The following is a 15,617-nucleotide window of genomic DNA, read 5'->3' on the forward strand; positions in this document are numbered from 1 at the left end:
ATTTTTTTTTTTTCTAGTATAAATATACAAATCCACAGCTATTGATTTCACTTTGCACTGTGCCAAAGCTTGGCAGTGCATTGGGAAAGAAATCTTTAAGATTCAGTCAAAAGATGCCCTTCTAGCAGATGGAAGACTATTTTGTTCCTGGGGTTCATCTCGCTGTTGTATAAGAAGTCCAGTTGTGTTTTACTGTTGTTTTTTCTTGCGTAGAGTGTAGAAAAACTGGAATTAATAGGAATGGATTTCATTTGGAAGATTGCAATGGAGTCACCTGATGAAGAAATCGCCAATGAAGCTATTCAGTTGATAATAAATTACAGCTATATTAATCTAACTCCTAGATTGAAAAAGGTAGGCATATATTTTTGTGTGGAAAGTGCTTTGACATTCATAGAGCATTGATCCTCTGCATGTTAAAATGTGTAATTTGTTGGGCTCTGTCAGTTTTGAGTAATTACCATGATTTTGTTGTAAGTTCTGATTCATTTGTACTTTTTAGGATTCAGTATCACTGCACAAGAAATTCATTGCTGATTGTTACACACGATTAGAGGTAAAGGACTAATTTTCTGTTCTTGTACCTACTTGCCTTTTCAGTTTTGTGTCTTAGAATTACAATAATTGACTGCGATAATTCTGTTTAAAGAAAACATTTCTTCCCACAAATATTTCTTGTCCTCTTAGCTCTCCAGGACATACTAATTGTCCACATAAACCAGCTCGTACACTCTGCTTTGTATTCTAGGCAGCCAGCTCTGCGCTCGGTGGTCCAACATTAACACATGCTGTTACAAGAGCTACAAAAATGCTTACAGCAACCGCTATGCCTACAGTAGCAACATCAGTTCAGTCTCCCTACAGGTAGGCCTGCCTTTAAAAGAATAAAGATGACAGTAGACATTTGCTCCCAGCTGCTTCCCACGTGATTTTGAGTGCTAATTAAAATTGTCAGTATTGGTAGTTGTGTATTCTGGTGGTTTCTCAGTGGAATCTTCCAATTACAATGCAATTTGAGTTCCAAAGAGACTTTGAAAAACCTGTGTTTTCAGAGAGAAAAAAAAAAAAAAAAAAAAAAAGGCCAAAAATACCCCCACAAAAAAACACCACCTAAAAAGAAACCAACACCCCCCTCTGACCCCACCAAAGCCAACCAACCAACCAAAAACCCACAAAAAAAGCCCACAGACTATTACCAGCCTGTTAGTCATGTTATATTTCTGGGGCAGTGGGGTTTATTTGTTTTTATTTTAACTGGGAGAGAAAAGGATGGTTTTTCATCTTCTAGCTTAACATATGCATACCTAAATGCATGTAGCTTAAATATATGAGCACAAGGTGTGACCTTTAGAAACATGAAGCTGCTTCTGAAGCTGGCTACATCTCAAGCAGTATAATGCAAGCTTCTTGGCCTGTTTTCCTAGTTAATTTCAACTGAATTAACTCCAAGTTTAAGGAGTTATATTTGAAAGCAGCTAATTCATGGTAGTTACCCATGGGCGTTGAAAATGAATCTAAGACAAGTTATTCTTGTTTTTGATGTTTATCTCCAGGTCAACTAAACTTGTAATAATTGAGAGGCTGCTGCTGTTGGCAGAGCGTTATGTGATAACAATAGAGGTAAGAGATGTAATTTCTTGCTAGGCAAGGCTAAGAACACAACTTTCAATATTATGAAAAGTTATTTAAACCTATGCAACTCTATTAACTTTGTTATGTGCCGTTACAGGAATGTCTTTGTTTTCAAGGGTGGTATTTACTGTTATCCTTTTCTTCCTGTAGGACCTTTACTCTGTTCCTCGAACTATTCTACCTCATGGTGCCTCTTTCCATGGACATCTTTTAACGCTTAATGTTACATATGAGTCTACCAAAGATACCTTCACCATAGAGGTATGTGTGCACAGGTTATGCCTGTCATGAGGTGTTGATCACATAGATACTCTTGGTTTTTTTAATGCCTGGACTGGACAGAGGAAGCTGGTTTGAAGAGCTTCAGTCAGCTTGCAAACTCTATTTGAAAATGTTAAATATCTGTATAAGGCTACTGTAATGGAAGTGTCTGTAGACTAAATTTGTTTTGGTCATCATTCAAGGGTAGGAAAAATAAGTTGTTTGCTTATTGTTGGTGATGGAGCATTTCTACTGCTGTCCTACCCTGTCAGTCTCTTTTGTGGACAATAACTTTACCGCCCTATGCAGAGGCGCAGGAAGACTTTAATGGAAGATTTTTCTTTTGTTCTCTTGGAATTTACTGCTCGAGCAGACTTACTGAATTAGTGTTGTTTAATTTTACAGGCTCATAGCAATGAAACTGTAGGAAGCGTCAGGTGGAAAATAGCAAAGATGTTGAATTCACCTGTGGATAATATACAGATATTTGCCAATGATAGCCTGGTATGTGAACTACAAGGGATTCTGATTCTTTATGACGTTCAGTCTCTTTTCTTCAACTAAACGATAAATATTTTCTTGCAGCTAACTGTAAATAAAGATCAGAAACTACTGCACCAGCTGGGTTTCTCTGATGAACAAGTCCTTACAGTAAAAACATCAGGAAGTGGGACTCCGTCAGGGAGCTCTGCAGATTCCTCAACCAGTTCCAGCAACAGTGGCAGTGTATTTAGCTCATCCTATGCAATGGAACAGGTACAGCATAATAGCCTGAAACCTTCCCTCGGATTTTTCCTGGAGGGGACATAGTTGGGGGATTCACAACTGGGGTTGGAAGAGTTACAGTAAGATGAGACAGAAGCTGTTCACATGTTCAAGTGTCCAGTCTTTACTAGTCTGGTTTTGCTTTCAAATTGCAATTGAAACAAAACATTTAAATACACAATTGCCTTATGCATGCAGCTTGGACTTCAAAATCTGTTTTCTGTGACCTGTTGTAGCCTGCTTGGTGTTTATGAATCTCTACAGTGTCTTTTAAACAAACAAGACCCATATGATTTAATTTTGAGATTGTATATTTGTTGGGAGGAGAAGTTTCCAGATTTCCACTATTAATAAAGTTGCAGGGTGAAAATAAACTAAGGAGCATCAGCTAGCATGTTCAGACTGGTCAACCCTAACTAACAGTTGACTTCAAAAATGGATAAAAATGTAAAAATTCAAATCTTGTCTCAGTGTAGAAAGTAGGTTGGGATTTCTACTGGCGTCTGGGTCAGTTGCTTCAGTGAAGAGCTCTTGTCAGTTACTTGCAACAGAGAGGGGGGAAAAAAGACCTTTGTATTTCTGCTTAATTCTCAGGAGAAATCCCTCCCTGGAGTAGTCATGGCTCTCGTGTGTAATGTGTTTGATATGCTTTACCAGCTTGCCAATCTAGAGGAGCCAAGGTAAGCAGACTAAATGGTTATTGAATATTGAAGAAATGCTCGCACTGTCAAGTGTGAACAGCTACTTATTTTGCAGTGTGTAGGCACCCACCGGGCCACAGTGTGGCTGAGCCCTATTTTTGCATAAGTAACTTCTGATAACTTTTCAGAATAACGCTGCGAGTGAGGAAACTTCTGCTCTTGATTCCCACTGACCCAGCTATTCAGGAGGCTCTTGATCAGCTTGATTCCCTAGGAAGAAAGGTATGGATTAAAAAATAACTGATCTTGATGAGCTTAACTTTACTACCAGGATTCTTAAATTCCTTGTCAGATTAAATGAGGGGTTTGAAATTCTACTGCAAATAATGCACGTGTTAAAGATTATTGACTCGTTTCCAGGCAGCTGGAGGTGAGGGGGTTATTACAGGGATTTTAGGAAATGTATTGCCAATTACAACAAAATGCAGTAATCTCAAAATAATTCTTCTGTGACTTTTTCTCCTAGAAAACACTGCTATCAGAATCAAGTTCTCAGTCTTCAAAATCACCGTCGTTGTCTTCAAAGCACCAACATCAGCCCAGTGCTAGTTCAATATTAGAAAGTCTTTTCAGGTCTTTTGCTCCAGGCATGTCGACCTTCAGAGTGCTCTACAATTTAGAGGTAAGAAAACAAATCACTTTTTACTTGTGCTTCTGAGCACTAAGGTTTAAGTGGTTCTAAATTTCTTGGGTAGGGTCATTACGGAAAATGCAAATGTCATGTCATAGTCTACTTTTGTGTATGTGATAAATTTTACACAGAATGAAAGGGGTTAAAAGTTCCCCTTTAGAGACTTTACTGTGAAGTCAGGTCCCTCTTTTTGTGATTTGCAAGGTGGAAGTAGTATTCTGAAGTAAGTCAAGAGGAGCAAAGAAACATAAAAGTCATTACTGTTTAGGTAAAATTCCAGCTTGAATCTCCAGAAACTCTGAATATGTGATTTTTAGTGTGTGTGTTTGTGTGTGTGTGTGTATATACACACACACACAGCTCTTAAAAATGAATGGGCGCTGTTGTTCAGTTTGATTGGGTTTGCTTAATTCAATTTGAAGGAAAAAGAATGCTAACTTCCCTTCTGTATAAGTCTACTATATTCTGTCTGTAGAGGCTAAGGAGGAATATTTTTGAAAAGCATTCAGCTGTGAAGAACTTTTACTATCCAGATGTGCAGGCCTTTTATGCAGCAGCTTCTGGCCTGTTTAGCTGTGTATGTGAAGTGAGTGGAACACACACATGTTTTTTTTTAACCTCTAAGTATTGTCATGAGTAAGTTCTTCAGCCAAACACTGGATTGGACCCTGGAAAAAGGTTCTTTCCAAGCATTCAGTGCATGGATTTTAAAGAGTTTAAGGGAGTTTAGCTGGTGTTGTTGTTAAGGCACTAATCTGCATGCTCTTGGAGGCTGGACAGTTTCTCATTCTGCTTGAGGGCCCCCCACTGTGTATAACGTCCCATGACAAGTATGGTTTGAACAACCTGAAGTTGGAGGACCGGTTGGCAGCAGATTCAAAAGCAGTGGACAAAGTTGTTCTCTTTCATTCCTGGTGTGTGCCAAGATCACTGTAGGAATTTTCTTGTAGTTGCTTTCCTTTGGGTTTCTGCAGTCTGATGTTAGCTCTTTATCTTCCTATACTGTTGTCATACTGCAGCGTTAGGATTCCCCCCTTTTCTGTACAGCTGGAATGAAAGGTATTTGATGATAGCTTTGAATTGTGTTGACAAGTTCTACAACCGAAAGCAAATGGTTTAGCATATCACAGCAAGGGTATCTTGTTGAACTGGCAGGTTATATTACAGCATGACGAGACAGTTATCTGCTGCTTCCATGCCAGAGAAAATAATAAAAGCAAGTAATAAATTGCTTGCTTTTCTGGCAAGGGATGAGAAGCAGTAAATTGGATTAGATGTGTAGATTATATGAGTGGACTTGTTCCTCAAATCCAGTCAAGCCAATTGTAAGATGACTTCAGTCAAGAAAAGGATGATGTACTTTTCTCTCTCTCTCTCTTTTTTTTTTTTTTTAATCTTTTATCCCCTCCACTGGTGATCTGTTGGAAATATGGCAACCAGTCTGAACTGCTCTCTGAAAAAAGATGCACAGGAAATTTGCAGAGCATATCAAAGAGATGAAAATTAAACGTTGCAGGTGTTCAGGGTTATATCATGCAGTGTTGCGATAAGATTTCATGCCTGGAACTCTGTAAACCATTGTTCTGACCTGTGAACCTGGAACAGATGTGCTTTGTTTTCCCACGTGCAGCTGTCTGTACATGCTGAAGAGACTTTTCAAGAACATAAATAACTTCTGGAGGTTTTCTGAGGTTTTGGGAGGAGCTGGGGTTTTTTTGTTTGTTTGGGTGTTGTTTTGGGTGTTCTTCATGTAAAATGAAGTGAAATTGATGATAAACTGACATGAGATCTGACCACAGACTTCCTTTTGGCCATGTTTCTGAGCGTAATTGCATCCTGTGCAGTTTAGTGCTGATTTGCAACAGGAGGAACGATACAGTGGTGATGTTCATAAGGCCTGCAGAATTACCTGGACCATCTTTTACAAAAAAACCCCCAAACAATAATGGCAATATGGTTATGTTTCAGAAGGCATGAATCAATAAGCCAGCCATCTGTAGGGTGTTCTGTGGCATACTGTCAATTGAAAATCTGGAAAGGGGAATGATTTGGGCTCTCAAGGAGCACCAACTGAGCCTGAAAACAACATTGCATGTGCTAGAGTTTGTACTTTATCCTTTCCCTTAACAAGTAACTGCAATGAAAAAAAAAATGCCCTTTGATACAGAATAAGTATCTGTCATAGCCATAGTTGTCCTGAATATTTTTAATGCAATTTCTCTTTACTGCCTACAGCTTTGCATAAGTGTACTGGTAGTTGCTTCATTTGTATTGGATCTTTTTTCTGTTTTGCTTTTAACCTTTAGCAGGTAAAGAATACTAAGGGGAGTGTGTGTATGCATGCTTGTTTATTTATTTATTTATCTTAGGTACTGAGCTCCAAGCTGATGCCAACTGCAGATGATGAAATGGCAAGAAACTGTGCCAAGTCTTTCTGTGAAAACTTCCTCAGAGCAGGAGGTTTGAGGTTAGATGTCAATCTTGACTCAATATATTTAACGTTTCATTTAGTTAGCAGTTCTGTGTAGTTTCTGATTTCCACACTGTAGCACACTAGCACACCTATCAGCTTCCTTTTCAGAGAAAAAACATCCACCCAAAGCTGTGTGTTCATTTTCCAGTGTCTGAAAAGCTACTGTAGCTACCTGTCGTGGTTTAACCTCAGCTGGTAATGAAGTACCACCTAGCTGCTCACTCGCTCCCCCCTCACACAGAGGGATGAGGAGGAGAATTGGAAAGGGTTGAACTCAAGGGTTGAGATAAGAACAATTTAATAGTTGAAATAAAAAAAAATGAAAGAGCAATAATAATGATGACAATAACAGTTACAATGAAAAGGGGAAGGGAGAGAATAACACCCAGAGGGAGAGGAAGAAAGGAACATGTGGTGCACAATGCAACTGCTCACCACTCACTGACGATGCCAAGCCAGTCCCTGAGCAACCATCTGCCCACCCCAGCCAACCCCAGGTATATATACCAGGCGTGCCGTCCCATGGTATGGAATAGCTCTTTGGCTAGTTTGGGTCAGCTGGCCTGGCTGTGTCCCTTCCCAATTCCTTCTGCCCCTCCAGCCTTTTTGCTAGCAAGGCCTGAGGAACTGAAAAGTCTCACATCAAAGCCAAAACACAGCACTGTACTAGCTCCTAAGAAGGTAATTAACTCCATCCCAGCTGAAACCAGGACACTACCATAGTACTGTAACAGAGTACTTGTTAAACCCCAAAATAGTTAGGCACAGATAAGATGTGTAGTGTAGCTTTTACTAAGGTAGCTGATGCTTGAACAGTTAGCATTTAAGTGTTTCAGTTCAAATTTGCAAGTGTATGCATTACACGATGTCCTGCACAGATACCAATGGATATTTTAAGCAGTCAAAGCATAGATCGTGCAGTGGGAACCATATTAAATTTTACAGTTTCCAAAATTCAGACCCTTCAGGTACGAGTTGAGGCACAGTGTGAGTGGTTCGGAAGACCTGGCAATACTGCTTGTGCTGTGTCAGATTTACCAAGTACGTGTTGCTCTTAAAAATTCTGTCCACAGCCACCTCGCCCCATAGACCTTGAAGCATTTTCCAACAGGAACAGAAGAAAGCTTCCATCTGTAGATGTAGGAGGGGAAAACGGGGATGTTAGTCTCCAAAGATGCCAGTTTGGCAGTTTTAACTGACACTCTGCTGGCTGAATAGGAGGAGGGGAGGACAGAAATAAATTAATTGCATCTCTCTCCTAATGTAAAGCATTTTCAAACAGTCTTATTGATTTGTTTTTAAGCTTGGTGGTGAATGTGATGCAGAGAGATTCCATCCCATCAGAAGTAGACTATGAAACAAGACAGGGAGTCTATTCCATCTGCCTACAACTTGCAAGGTATGTAATTGCCTTTCATTAGAGAAAGTGCTGCTTTCCTTGCTTTTAGAGTGTGGTTTGTAGTATTTCAGATTAATTGGTACTTCGAGTTATGTTTCATTCACTTGCTGTGAACTTTCAAATATAAGCCTGATATTTTTGCTCTGTGAATGTAGGTTCTTGCTTGTTGGCCAGACAATGCCTACCTTACTGGATGAGGATTTCATTAAAGATGGGGTAGAAGCATTGTCTTCGCGCCCCTTCCGTAATGTCAGCCGGCAAGCAAGTAGGCAGATGTCCATTTGTGGAACACCTGAGAAGTCATCCTACCGACAGCTCTCTGTATCTGATAGATCCTCCATTAGGGTAGAAGAAATCATACCAGCAGCAAGAGTTGCCATACAAGTAAGGAAGCATTTGATGATTTGTGGTGATGTAGTGGTGACGTCTCCAGTGACAGCTGTATAACTCCTGGGTTTTTAATCAAAAGTCTTTTTATACAGGTTCTTGCCCAAGCTCCATTTAAAAGCCTCTGAAGATCCTGACCATCAGTCTTCCCAACTTTGATCTGAATTTTAACATAGTCTCAAAAATTATTTTGGCAGTACAGAGGGAAGCAGTACCCCAAAAGCGCTTACCAGAAATAGCTCTACACAGAAATCTTACTTGAAATTTATTGTCAGTCACACTTAACTCTAAGATCTTACTCTTGTTAATTTTCTGGGAATAGAAAGAACGTTCCTGCTTGAACTTGTGGCTTATAGTCTGTATTTCTTTGAATTAGAAATCTTGGGCAAGTTTTTTGTTTCAAGTAACTCATTAAAAATTAAATTTGCTTGATAGTACCCTGGGAAGAAAGGACATTTTTGTTTTCAATACTTTAAGAGAATGCTATTTTTCCCCTTTATAGGTATGTCAGTGTAACGAATCTGAGACTGGGTATTTACTAAAACAATCTAATCGACAAGAACTCAACCCATTGGAAAGTTGAGTCCACTTGAAAGGAAATTCATGGTTAATCTAACATGTATGCTGTGTTAGGTTCTTGGGCAGTGGATCGATGGATCAATACGATTGAAATCGGTGTGCTTAAGTCCAGATAGGCAAAAAGGGTGTCTATCTTAGTGGAGAATTTCCTATTAAGGGAGCAACACTGATCTGTTCTTGGGAACAGACAGACTCTTGTATCCTTGAGCCTGCTTAGAGAAGAGAGGGGAGAACAAATCCAAACGTCAGTTTGACGCGATCCTGAAGATAAATTCCTCTTATCCCTATGATTAACAAAGGCTGTTGAATATCACAGAAGTAACTGCTGGTTTTTGTTCCTTCAGACTATGGAGGTGAATGATTTCACTTCCACAGTGGCTTGCTTTATGCGACTCTCTTGGGCTGCTGCTGCAGGACGACTGGACCTCGTGGGAAGTAGTCAGCCGATAAAAGAGAGCAACAGTTTATTTCCTGCTGGGATTCGAAACAGACTTAGCAGCTCAGGTAGGTTAACTATGTCTCTAAACCAGTCTAAAGAAAGCGTTTGTTTTATTCTTAATTGAACGCTTTGAAGCTTGAAGCTAAATTCATTGGAGTTGGGCTCAATGAACCTCTTGGGTCTCTTCCAGCTCAGCACATTATATGATTGCATTACACAAATCTGAGCAAAATGCTGTAATCCATATGGCATTTGAAGAAGTTTTTTTTTGAATTGCAGAGAGCTGACCAGAAGCTGAAAACATCTGAAAAATATAATGGATTACAGCACTTGTTCATTTCTTAATGCAGGGAGTAATTGCAGTTCAGGAAGTGAAGGAGAGCCGACTGCGCTGCATGCTGGTATCTGTGTCAGACAGCAGTCCGTATCCACCAAAGATGCTCTGATTGCTGGAGAAGCCTTGTCTCTCTTAGTAACCTGCCTTCAGCTACGCAGTCAGCAACTAGGTATGAAATAGAATTGGATTACTCACTATTTGGAATATAAGTAAGGTGGGGGAAGGCTTTTGGAGGCACACAAGTACAAAAAATCACAAGAAACTTGTAGCGCTGTCAGATGAGACAGGTAAAATTAAAACCACAAAATTTCGCTAAAAATTGAGGCGGGGGGCGGGGTGGGGGTGTGTGTGGCATGAAACAAGGCATGTAGTGGTGTGCCTTGGTGAAACGTTTTGGGAAAGCTGACTTCCTACCAGTATATTAAATATTTGCACTGGCTTTGAAGTAGGTAATTCTGTAAGTGCTGCTGTTTGCATAGCAAGTGTTTAGTACTTGAACCTTTGTGTACAGGGTGTGTAAACATTGGTGATGGTGGTGGAAGGCGAAGAAAAATGCTGTTACAACGTGATGCCAGTCTCTGGGGAGAAGAGGAGATGGGAAATACACAGATAGCCGCTACCACTTTTCAGCATTGATAGGGGGATGTCCTCTAGGTCCTATGGTATTTTAGTGCAAGACTGTAACTGATTGATTTTAAATTATTTTTTTAAAAAATAGCCTGGTACTCTTCTGTTCTAGGATCTTTTTACAATTTGCCTTGTGTTGCTGATTTCATCATTGACATACTACTTGGATCACCAAGTGCTGAGGTGAGGGTGTTTCTCTGTAAACTTCTTAAATGTTGTGTTTCTGAAATGTGTACACTATGATCATTTGATACGGTCTGAAGGTAAAAATTATTCATTACAAATATTCCCCCAAGTTTTTGTATTTGAACAAATAACCTTTGTATAATTGTTAGTAATGCCAGTTTCTAGTGATGTGTTGATAGAAAATGCTGAAGTATTACATTCTTTAGGGTCGTTTAATCCATGAGGCACGTAGGACACTGCTGTGGCTAGTCTAAAGAAAATACTGTCATTTTGGTGAGACACATCCTGTAAAAATGTACTTTAGGGAAAGTTCCAAATAACTTTAATCTCGAAAGATCTAGGTAAGATTTAATGGACTCTTCTGAACTTGAAGATCAGAACGCTCCTAAAATTCATTCTTTCTGATTTAAGATTATTCTGGATATTCTAAAATCTAGAGATTTTCAAGTCACATTTACTTCATTTCATCGCATCTCATATATTTTACATTAAGTCATTGCATCTTTTCTTCCTTATCTGAATTTATAATCTCTGTTTAATAAAGCATCAGAGCTTTTAGCTCAGGGATGAAAGTGGATTGCTAAATCCCTATAAATAGAGAAAACCTAGCTGGTGGGTGCAGAGCTCATGGTCTGGTTTACACAAGCTTTTCAATGTCTTTATTTTCTGTCAGATTTCTAGCAAAACAGAAATGTATTTTTTTGCAACCTTTGAGCAATTGCTAATGTTTGACAAATGACGCTTTCAGATTCGTCGTGTTGCCTGTGACCAGTTGTACACCCTTAGTCAGACAGACACATCAGCCCACCCAGATGTACAAAAGCCCAACCAGTTTCTCCTGACTGTTGTTCTTCATGCCCAGCTGCCTCTTTGGTCACCAACCAGCATCATGAGAGGAATCAACCAGAGGTAAGTCAGATGTGTGTGTGTTGAGGAAGCAAATCTGTCACATTTTTGGAGTAGTGCTGTGGAAGCTCTGAGGCACAAGGGTTTAGGACTTTGCAAGTCTGTCAAAAGTAGACCATCCCTGTCACGCCCCCGATGATTTTGGAAATATGTAAACTGAAGGGAAATAAAGCTGAGTTCTCAAGGTACAACTCTTCCTCTGTGAACTCTTACAGTTCACCTTAATTGACTTCCCATTTGGGAGGCAAGAATTGCTAAGTAGACCTGCTCTTTCTAGGATGTGGTCATGGTAGTCAGTTCCTGGCTGGAATCCTGCATGAGACATAGAGGCAATGGGATGTATGACAGTAACGTTGAATTTACTTGATAGCATTGCATAGATCCAGATCAGAAACCAATGCTAAAGGCTCCAGCCTTGTCAGTAGTGTCTGGACCCATGGCTTCACCTGATTTCTTGTTGCTTGTGTTGCCCATTACACCTATAAAGACTGTTAGGTGTCAGTCCTGTTAACTTGTCCTTAACTGGCCAAAGGTTGTTGAATTTGACAGTAACTTTAAGGAGCAATTTCTAGAGGAATCTAAATAGAGGAGTAACTGAGAAGTTAAAACACATAGTTTTATTGTTGGTTGACAATTGACTGAAATCGTTATGAGGTGAAGGAAGAAGGCAGGATTAAATGTCATTCATAACATTCAGAAGTAGCTGTGGGGAAGGAATTTGTTTTAAAACTTGCAGTGAGTACATGCAGAAGGATACCTGGATAGCTACTTTGCATTAGATGGACAGAGCACACAGGCCTTAAAGGCAACAGCTTAGAAAGAAGTTTCTGATTTTAAATTAAACCTTTCTTCTGTTTGTACCTGTTTCAGACTTTTATCCCAGTGTACAGAGTATTTTGACCTGAGATGTCAGTTATTGGATGACCTCACATGTAAGTATGTACAGGCACAAATGTCATTCTGATTGCAGCTTCCAAGCATGTCTTCCTTCCATAGACAAGATGTAGGATTGCCTTCACAGAGGGGTTACCACACCATGAACTCGATGTGACCTGCCAGTGTGCTGGCTGTCCTGTGTTAATGCCTGGCATGGACTGTTCTTGGCGTTGAGTAACAGCAAGGCAGCTCACTCCTTTTGGAAAGGGAACTTGAGTTCCTTTGTGGAAGGTATACTTTGTACACATTGCGGGAGAAACTAGACTACTACCAAACTTTTCGAAATTCTTTGTATTTATAGTCTATATTGATAGAGCTGTTCATTTTTCTGGGTTTTCTTTTTCTCTTGCAGCATCGGAAATGGAACAGCTAAACATAAGCCCAGCTGCCATGTTAGAAGATGAGATCACCTGGCTAGATAATTTTGAACCCAACCGTACAGCTGAGTGTGAGACCAGTGAAGCTGATAACATCCTGTTAGCAGGACACTTGAGGCTTATCAAAACTCTCCTTTCACTTTGTGGGGCAGAGAAGGAAATGGTTGGTAAGTGTTCCTTTTTACTCAAAAATGGCTAGACAAGTGTGAATTCTTCATAGCAGTAACAGAGGACTTGATCAGTAGACAGTATGTACGAAGACATAATCCATGTGTAGAAGTGATACAGAGCTATAAGGAGTAATTTTGGCAGTATGTTTGTTGTACCTTTGACATGTGATGAAATATTTGAATGTGGGTTTTGTTGATATGGTGCTATGAAGTGATTTTGCTGTTATGGAACACCTTTTGATGTTTGCAGTGATAATGTAAGTATTTAACAGTAGATGTGGATTACTGTGTTACAGGTTCATCTTTGATTAAGCCATTGCTGGATGATTTCCTCTTCCGAGCATCCAGGATTATTCTGAATAGCCATTCTCCAGCAGGCAGTGCTGCAATCAGTCAGCAAGACTTTCATCCAAAGTAAAAATTGTGGTTTTTTGTTTATGTTCTCATGAATGCAAATGTCACACTGGGACTACAGTTACTAGGCTTTAATACCAATGTTGGCGCATTTCTCCAGTTCTCTACATTTCCTACATAAGTGCCCAAACAGCGTTTTTCTAAGTTTTTGTGTGACCCAGAATCTTTGCTTTTCTGTACTTCCAAAGTCTGTGCTTTGTTAGATCACTGATGAACTGCAAGCACAACTGAGTGCTGGCTTCACGAGTCCAAAGAGTACTCCTTTAGCTCTTCATTGCTTGGGAAGTTGGCTAAATGGCTGAAGTTGGAGCATGACCAGGAAGTGAACTTTCCAAGCCCCTTGTAAATGAGAATTGCAAAAGTTCTGCTGCTATTTTTCCCCCTTCAAAAGAACTGTTTTGTAAAAAGCTAATGCTGAGCCAGTCTCCTTGTACCTGAGAGAGTTGATAATAGCACAGAATATATCAAATGGGGGGAAAAGGAGTGGGCTTTCTCTTTTGTGTCACGCCTGCCTTCTGTTGCCTTTACAATATCTGAAGGGGTGGATAAATTAGCTTATGTGGAGTTCTGTGCTGCTGTAGCTGGATTGCTTACATCACACTGACCTGTTGGTGTTAAGAGCTGGATCAGTCATATCTGCACTGCCTTTCCACAAGCCCTGAAGAAGGTTCCAGTGGAGCATTTAGCAATGCCTGAACTGAATGGGACTTGCTACACCTTCGTGTTTTGCTCCAGCTTTGCTCTACTGCAGTTCAAGCATGCTCTTTTGTTTGCTTAAAGTAAATAAAGCCTTTTCTTTGGCCTTTAGAAGAAAAGGCTGGTGTGTTTGATCCACTGAAAAGAGCTAAGTAGGAGTGTTCTGTACCGGTCTAGCCCAGCTTAGGTCTAAGGTCATCTCTTGTAGCAAGTATGTTATCTCTTTCAAAACTTTTCTCCCTGTAAATAAGTCATTGTGTCTCCATCAGTGTTACAGTGATAGAGACTATCTGTCTGATTGTCCTCAGCCATACAACCAATTCTGTCTCTCCTTTTTAGGGCACCTACTCTTCCTTGCTACTGAATATTAAAAACTGTCTCCATGTCAGTAAGGGAGGCTTATTTTAAAGGAGTGTTCCTGATGCTGCTTTTTCTGATTTGATTCTTCCCCGTTCTCCTTCCCCAAGAAAATAAAAATAGCACTCTGCAGTCTCTCAGGAATGTTCCTTTTGCACGTTAATTGTCACTTGTTCCAAGTAATATGGCTTTATGGAATTAGAAATAATTGAGTCATCCACAAAATAGATCTTGAATGTGATTTTCTTTTCAGGTGCAGTACAGCCGATAGCCGATTAGCTGCTTATGAAGTGTTAGTAATGCTGGCTGATAGCTCACCTTCCAATCTCCAGCTTATTACAAAAGAGCTGCTTTCTATGCATCACCAGTGTGACCCTGCACTTACCAAGGAGTTTGATGTAAGCAAAAACCCTTTTTTTATTCGCATGAGTGTGGTTTGGAGTACTGTGTGTGATCTACTTAATGGCTCCATTCATGGAATTTCCAAGGTCTTCAATTTAAAAGACAAAAAGCTGATAAGAGTAAATGCAGACCCATTAGATGTTCCTCAAAGCAAATACTCCACTTTGTCAGTTATTATCTGGATAAGAAAGAATTATTTCCTAAATATCACCTATTTTATTTAGATACATGTCTAAATGACCAAATACAGCACTGTTACGATCTTTCAGAATTTATATTCCTAGGTTTTCATTAAATTGCTCTGAACAGCTTATATAAAGGTGATTATGAAAACTATGGTATGTTGTTGGAGTCTTATGCTTTTTATAACTTACTGGGACAAAAAAAAAATGTGTTTTTCATTCTAGTATCTTCCACCAGTGGATAGTCGCTCCGTTTCAGGATTTGTGGGACTGAAGAACGGTGGTGCTACTTGTTACATGAATGCCGTCTTCCAGCAACTATATATGCAGCCTGGTCTCCCAGAGGTAATTGGTTCAACGTCCAGTAAAGTCTGTCACCTGAACTGCAAGTTCATCTCAGCAGCATTTGTAAATTAATTGTTTTTAAAAAAAACAAACACAAACCCAACAACCGTATACATGTGTGTGTGCATAAATACATAATTTATAAGTCGCTGTGCTGTGTGTCATAACAACTTACAGAAGTAATTTTGCCAAGAACCAATTTAATACGGTTATTTGTTTCCTTCCAGGCCTTGCTTTCCATTGATGATGATACAGACAATCCAGATGACAACGTGTTCTATCAAGTTCAGTCTCTTTTTGGTCATTTGATGGAAAGCAAGCTACAGTATTATGTACCTGAGAACTTCTGGAAGGTATTAGATCTTTTTGTTTAGAATATGTTGCGTTCCTCCTTAACAAGTAATCACTTATTCAG

At 39.6% G+C, this 15,617-nt stretch overlaps 1 protein-coding gene across 1 annotated transcript in view; it reads left to right on the forward strand.

Moving 5' to 3' along the window:
* USP24 (ubiquitin specific peptidase 24) overlaps positions 1-15,617 on the forward strand; it is a 65,866-nt gene that overhangs the window by 30,269 nt on the left and 19,980 nt on the right. Inside the window, exons 22-44 of the mRNA XM_056355488.1 lie at positions 214-354; positions 503-556; positions 749-864; positions 1,554-1,620; positions 1,783-1,893; positions 2,299-2,397; positions 2,479-2,649; positions 3,253-3,338; positions 3,488-3,581; positions 3,826-3,981; positions 6,360-6,457; positions 7,767-7,862; positions 8,018-8,246; positions 9,173-9,332; positions 9,618-9,773; positions 10,344-10,414; positions 11,166-11,326; positions 12,194-12,255; positions 12,612-12,803; positions 13,103-13,220; positions 14,527-14,671; positions 15,083-15,202; positions 15,430-15,555. Of these exons, the coding sequence (XP_056211463.1) occupies positions 214-354; positions 503-556; positions 749-864; positions 1,554-1,620; positions 1,783-1,893; positions 2,299-2,397; positions 2,479-2,649; positions 3,253-3,338; positions 3,488-3,581; positions 3,826-3,981; positions 6,360-6,457; positions 7,767-7,862; positions 8,018-8,246; positions 9,173-9,332; positions 9,618-9,773; positions 10,344-10,414; positions 11,166-11,326; positions 12,194-12,255; positions 12,612-12,803; positions 13,103-13,220; positions 14,527-14,671; positions 15,083-15,202; positions 15,430-15,555 (2,829 nt within the window). The remainder of the gene's footprint in view (positions 1-213; positions 355-502; positions 557-748; positions 865-1,553; positions 1,621-1,782; positions 1,894-2,298; positions 2,398-2,478; positions 2,650-3,252; positions 3,339-3,487; positions 3,582-3,825; positions 3,982-6,359; positions 6,458-7,766; positions 7,863-8,017; positions 8,247-9,172; positions 9,333-9,617; positions 9,774-10,343; positions 10,415-11,165; positions 11,327-12,193; positions 12,256-12,611; positions 12,804-13,102; positions 13,221-14,526; positions 14,672-15,082; positions 15,203-15,429; positions 15,556-15,617) is intronic.

The sequence above is a fragment of the Falco biarmicus genome, chromosome 11 (genome assembly GCF_023638135.1).
Source record: "Falco biarmicus isolate bFalBia1 chromosome 11, bFalBia1.pri, whole genome shotgun sequence".
Lineage (NCBI taxonomy): Eukaryota > Metazoa > Chordata > Aves > Falconiformes > Falconidae > Falco > Falco biarmicus.